General features: G+C 42.7%; 1 protein-coding gene across 1 annotated transcript; it reads left to right on the forward strand.

Annotated features, from left to right (window-relative positions):
• Window positions 1-4,138: 4,138 nt before the first annotated feature.
• On the forward strand, window positions 4,139-4,487 carry LOC102421569 (6.8 kDa mitochondrial proteolipid). The gene has a single exon (XM_006108992.3). The coding sequence runs from the start codon at window positions 4,195-4,197 to the stop codon at window positions 4,375-4,377; it is 183 nt and encodes a 60-aa protein (XP_006109054.1). The 5' UTR covers window positions 4,139-4,194; the 3' UTR covers window positions 4,378-4,487.
• The last annotated feature ends 2,081 nt before the right edge of the window (window positions 4,488-6,568 follow it).

A 6,568-nucleotide genomic window follows, 5' to 3' on the forward strand; every position in this document is an offset into this window, starting at 1 on the left:
AGATGACTCATCCCAGAAAACCAAAGGCTTAGGATTCAGCTAACATCTGAGAAAAGACTGTCCTCCTTTGGGCAAAATGTGTGTGCTCAGCACCAAGTCTTCTCAAGATGCCTGAGCCCAACCTGCAAAGAGTTAGTAGCATTAAAGAGAAAACCACAGGCTCAAAATGGTGTCACTTGTGCTAAAAACCCATGATAGCAAACCTAGATTTAATTAGACTTGATCTAATTGCAGATTCTATTTCACCCAGAAACATAATCTTAATCAACCAGTCTGGAATTTTCTGCTCAAACACCAGTAAGATATCTGTTCTGGGAGTCTTCCTTATTCCCCATAGAAAGAAGAGGCAATCTGCATGACAAAAACCCTCCCCTTCTTTTCCCCCCAAAGAAAAAGATGTCCTGGTCCAAAAATAATCCTTTATTTTCTTTTGTTAATTGTTCCCATTCCCCACCCTTTTTCCTACAAAAACTTACAATTTTGTACAACCCCTCCAAGCACCCTTTCAGTTGCTTTGTGGGATGCCGCCCAATTCTAAACTCAATTAGATCTTCAAATTTACTCAGTTTTTTGTGTTTTTTGTTTGTTTGTTTGTTTTTTAACAGAGTTCAACTACAAAGTCAGGAGGAAGAGTCCACATATGAAAACTCTCACTTCTGACACCAACTGCAAGTTCGGGAGTTTTCCAAGAGTACCCCCAGGTACAGTAATTCACTAGAAATACTCACAAAATTTAATGAATCCATTATGGTTACATTTATTACAAGGAAAGGATACAAATTAAAAGTAGCCAAAGGAAGAGATACACAGGGCAAAGTCTGGGAGGATTCCAGATATCAAGTTTCCATTGTCCTCAGGGCACGTTACCCTCTTCTTGTCATTGACATGTAGCAATACACACAGAGTACTGCCAACCCTGAGAGCTTACTTATCTTCAATATCCAGAGGTTTACTGAGGCTTCATTACCTGGGCATGTTGATTTATTGATTGACCACGTGGTTGAACTTAGTCTCTAGGTTCACTAATACTGCATGACCCAAAGCCGATACCTTAAATAATCTTTCCAGTGTGGCCAAACTATTGATGTGACTTGCATCACCCTAGGTCTCCTTATTAGCATAACCTATCAGGTATGTTCTAAGGAACCCACTAGGAATAGCAAAGGCACTCTGACCACTTGGTAAATTCCAAAGATTTAGAAATTACCTCCCAGGAGAAGAAAAAAAGAGTCACCTCTCTTTAAGGAAAGGCAAATTCTTTACTATATATATTGTGCCTGGGTCTGTCACCAAGCTCTACAAATTGCACACAGAAGATCTAAAATATTAGATATTCTGGGAACTGGAACCAAAGAAGTGTTAGGAATAGTAATATATAAATACTATATGCATAAACTAATACACTACATATTCTATATAATTAGTACTGAAAGTGCTCTTTATCCAAAGAGGCCAAAGGTGGAACTCACCTTAGGGAGGGATAGAGCAGGCAATACTCTGGTATCAGCCTGACTGTCCCAGGTCCATAATCAAAGAAGGGACTACAGAACATGTCGCCAAGAGAACAGGACCTGTGGACAGCACAAGACACGCCTACAGTGTTCTGCGATTTGTAGCTCAGTCCTTGCCTCAAGTGATTGTTGTAAAAACCTTAAAATGAAAAGGAGAATGGAGATTTTTAGGGGCTATAACCTATGTCATTTCCAGATTTGAGTAAATTATAGAATCTTTTGAGAAGATGGAAAAATAAACTGCTGCAGAATAAATGGATTCTGGGTCTGAAAACTAAGCACTGTTGGGGTGTAAATGATATTTTGACAACAAATGTCTATTTCCTGTAATTTTCTAGGATTTCCAGAAGAAATCATTGGTGCCCCTTCTTAATTGTATTCAGAAATTTTATTAGTAACAAGCTTTCTCAATTTCATTATTTCCAAATTCTGATCCCAGGTACCTTGACATAGATGGAAGGGTTAGGGTTTTACCCAGCAAGTTACATGAAGTTATAAAATCATCATAAACAACTCTCTGTTAGCCATCTTCAGAACGAAAATGGCACTTAGAAATGTTTAGCAGACTGAGCGTTTTCAGAAAGGGACAAGATCAGGAACCCTGGCATACACCAACTCTCAAAAGGAGCAAATACAGAAAGAGATTAGGTATGTAGCCCGAGGCCATAGTGCTGGTTAGTATCTAACAAGTTCTAGAAACTGGTCTTTCTGAAGTGAAAGTTCCTCTCCCTAAACAAGTCATCTCAAAACTTTATATCACTAGTTCAGTATCAATTTCTCAATAGAAATCCTGCATTAATACACATATGAGTAAACTAATCAAATGATTTTCTTACCTTGTGCTCCACACATAAATCTATGAAAGGTAAGATTAGCGTCCTCTTAACCATAGGCTAAAGCACAGTAATTTGCTGCTGTTAATATTTATTTTCCATCTGATAACTAATATAAGGAGATATTAAAACCATGATTCTTCTATGTTTCTAGATTTCCTAAAAATGAATTTCTGTAGAACATTCCATATATCTTCATTTAATCCACTATCAACTTACTTTACAGTCATACTTTTAAAGTAACTTGCCTGCCTTCCTTGTTCACACACAGCCAAGCCTGAGAATCCAGAATGTGAAAAACCATGCTCGAAGGCTGCTCCTGGAACAGGCTGCGTTCAGTGAATAGAATGTTGAAACTAACATGTAAAGGGTAAGCATGCTCTTACCTAAGTGCATTTCTCTGAGTCCTTACACAGAGGTCTAGTTCAAATGAAAACTATTTCACGAACTTTTTCCCTGCAAACCTGACCTCAGCAATTTCTCCCTACCAGGGCATTCTACAGTGTTCAGTTTAAAGACCACATGTTCAACATTGAGCACACCCTGTCTTTATTTCAGAAACACCAGGTATGCTCTTAGCGCTACCATATCTTCCTACCACTTGTCTGCTGGGAAGCTGTGACCCTCATACTGACCCCTTTGTTCTCCAAGGTTAGGTGTGTGTATTGGGGACAGCAGAGGAAGAAATTCCTTATCCCACAGCTCAGCTGAGATACACTGGAATTTTCAAAATGGGCTCTCCAAAATACTAAAGGAAAAACAAAATTGAAAAAGCAACAACAACATGGTAACAAAATCATGGAAACAGTCCTTTGTACAGTGCACATTTTTTAAGCATCACGTAAATTTGGTTTAACCACAAACTGGTTTGGCATACAGACCCTTGGTTCTTGTCCACACCAACTCTGTCTGCCCCGGATGCCAGAGCCTAATGTGAAGAGTATTCACACGGGAGCCTGTGTGCTGGTCACCTCTCTGGGTCCTGGGCCACTTCCATGCCTCCTCTGATGTCAGATTTCCCTGCCTTGCGTCTGGGTAGCTACACTGGTAGAAAAACCAAGTCCTGAGAAAAGCTCCTTTACCCTTTGGCGAGTCACCATGGCTTTGGCAACTCTCCACCAACCTCCATCCAAAAACTCAAACATTCACTTAGCACATTCTAAGGAAAACCAAACACACAAAAAATATTGCAAGTTCTCTCCGGGCACTCACAGAAAGCTCATGTTCAGAACCCACACTTTAGAGGAGGGATTTTCAACCGGTGCGCCACAAGAATTTTCAAAATATGTAATACCTGACTATTTAGTTAGGGACACTGACCTCTTTTCCCTTGGATTGTCAAATAAAAAAATGACAACAGTCAACACAATAGCATCCAGTGTTGAATGAATCAAAATTATACTTTTTTTGTCAGATAGGCAAAAAATATATTTTTGTGTGTGCCATAGAAGTTTAGTAACTAGTCTATGTGTGCCATGAGATGAAAAGGCTGAAAATCTTTTGACCTCATGGCCTCAGACGTGGAGCACCACTTCCCAGAAGACTCTCCTTAGGTAATTCTCTGCCCTCTTCTCCCCCTGCAGCCCTTGTTCTTTTTTTTTTTTTTATAGTTGAAAGTATTACAGATTTCCTGTTTGCTTGTTTGTTTTTATTTGTTTGTTTTGTTTGTTTGCTTGTTTTTCCTATTGTCTCCCTCCACCCTGCACCCACCTCTTCCAGGCCTTCATTACTCTATTGTCTGTGGCCATGGGCTATGCATACCTATATATATAAAAGGCTAATATGCTGGACCTTCCCGAGTAGCTGGCTGTGCGGGTCGGGGCTGTCCGAGCCGTTGGTCCTGCGGCGAGATGTTTCAGAGCCTTATGATAAATGTCTGGGTCCCCATGAAGCCCTACTACACCCAGGTTTACCAGGAGATCTGGGTGGGCATGGGGCTGATGAGCCTCATCATCTACAAGATCCGCAGTGCGGATAAAAGAGCTAAAGCTCTGAAAGGTTCAAGTCCCGCGCCTGCTCATGGTCATCACTAGCAGCTGAGCCGAGTTGCACAGCGGAGGAGCGTTGGCTGTAGATGGGGATGAGGGACAGTATCTAGAAGTGCCGTGCCCTTGCTGGCATGAATAAACATACCTGTAGACACACACACACACAAAAGAGGCTAATATGCTAAGTGTCCATCTGACTAGTAGCTATGATGCCCACTAACCACCAGGGGCAGATGCTCAACGCAGAAGCTGCCAAGCTGCAGTGACTTGGTAGCAGCGGTTCTCGGGTGATGCACCCCGAAACCAGAGAGGAGGGAGCCTGATTCCTCACAGAGCCGCGCGATTCCACCTTCAGCAGTGGGTTATGTTGTTTCTGGGGCACTGTGGGCCCCGAATCTGGTTTACTACACACTTGCATTTGCGTTCCTGTATGACAGCAACTATGCAGAGTGCCCTCTCACACTCCGGCACCACTCAGGGATGTAGGAGAGCCAGTTTTGGCCTGATCCCCACAGGCCAGGCCGAGGGACCCCACCTGCCAGTGGGACCCCACTCACTCCACAGACGCCCTTTGAGCGACGGCGCCACCCCAGGTGTGGCCAGCCAGGGAGGGACCCCGGGAGGTTGGTTCCAGGGGGTGTCCAGCCTGTCTTGCCCAGTCCCAGCCCCACTGGCCACCTTCTAATTAATTTCCTTTCAATGTGCACGAATCTGTGCACCGGGTCACTAGTATGTATATAAGATCCCCAGTTAATCATTCCCCATCCACGCCTCCCTCTGAAATTCATCAGTCTGTTCCATGCTTCTGGATCTATGTTGTTCATCAGTTTATTTTGTTCATTAGATTCCACATGTGAGTGAGATCATGTGATACTTGTCTTTCTCTGCCTGTTCAGCCCTTGTTCTTTACCCAACACCAGTAGCAGCAGGTTTCATAGGCCACCCACCCCCATCTGGCATGCTCATTCAGTTCCTCTCTGAAAAGAATACTCTTAGTTTTCTGTTAATTTGAAAAGTAGAGAAGATTGACATCCTCCAGACCCTCCAGAAGAGGCTGACAATTTGTCCTTTTCTCAGATCCTTCAAGTGGCCTCCCTCACATTTACAATAAGGCAGTGTTGAAATGTGCATATAAAACAATGCACATCTACTAAGAAAAGTCCACTCTCTGAGGCTTTGTATTGCTCTTTATTTATTAATCAAGTCAAATTAGTTGAGATATTAACTTTTTGCTCAATATATACCCACTTTCTCTTTCCTCCTTTTAAAGAAGACAGCGGGCAGCCTCTGTGATTCTTTGGTTCAGGGGAGGCAGACCATGGAGTAGCTTAAAGGTCCTATTTTGAAATTTCAAAAGCCAAAACCCAATGGAGAACTTCAAGAGTTCACAAACATCAACACAGTAGCTTTGAAGAAGCAGGATGGGAAAATGATTCACCCAGACTAAGAATGCATGCGGGGCAAGAAGAGTGAGGCAACATCTGCAATTCTTCAGGGCACACAGTTCCCTGTGGGCACCTGCAGAACCTCATGAACTCAACAGTGTTGTCTGTGGACAGATGTCACAGATGGGCACAAGCAGCCTTGAAGAAGCTCCCAGTGCCCCACACATGACAAAAGAGCATCACAGAATCTGAGGGGACCATGCAGAGTAGAACCTCAATTTCTTACCATTAACTTATATGAACCAATAACTGCTCCCAGAGTCCACCCCAGCTTCGCATGCACAAGCCCTTAGAGCTGTATGTAGCACAGTGCTGGTAAAGATTATCTTCTGTATTCCTACTCCTGTGAGGACGTCCCCTCCCTCTGAACCCTAGCTGATGATCTACTGTGCGTGATTGTATCTCTCAGCCCTCCTCTCTATTTTCAGAAAAATGTCAAGTACATCATTTTTGTCACTGGATTCCACTCAGGGACGTCCCTAGAGGACATTAAAACTAGAAGATTGAGAAAGGTCCTGGGGCTTGGAGGAGAATATGCGACTTTGCCAGATGGTGCAAAATAAAAGCCTGAATTGTTACACAACCTCTTCAATAGGGATCGAGTGCATAGACCCATCCTGCTTTTACTGGAATCACTTTGTCTTCAGATGCTTGCTGGTTTTTGTTTGTTTAACTACTTTCTTCTCTCAAGGCTTCATTTTAACCTGATTTAACCAGTATGAAAGGTTAGATAACCTATACACATCTGAGAAGGTAAAAAACCAAAGTGCCATGAATTGGGGGTTCTGTTC

Source organism: Myotis lucifugus, unplaced genomic scaffold, assembly GCF_000147115.1.
Source record: "Myotis lucifugus unplaced genomic scaffold, Myoluc2.0 scaffold_4834, whole genome shotgun sequence".
Taxonomy (NCBI): domain Eukaryota; kingdom Metazoa; phylum Chordata; class Mammalia; order Chiroptera; family Vespertilionidae; genus Myotis; species Myotis lucifugus.

Excerpts from the sequence above, each read along its gene's own strand:
- LOC102421569 (XM_006108992.3), top strand. The coding sequence starts at position 4,195 with ATGTTTCAGAGCCTTATGATAAATGTCTGGGTCCCCATGAAGCCCTAC.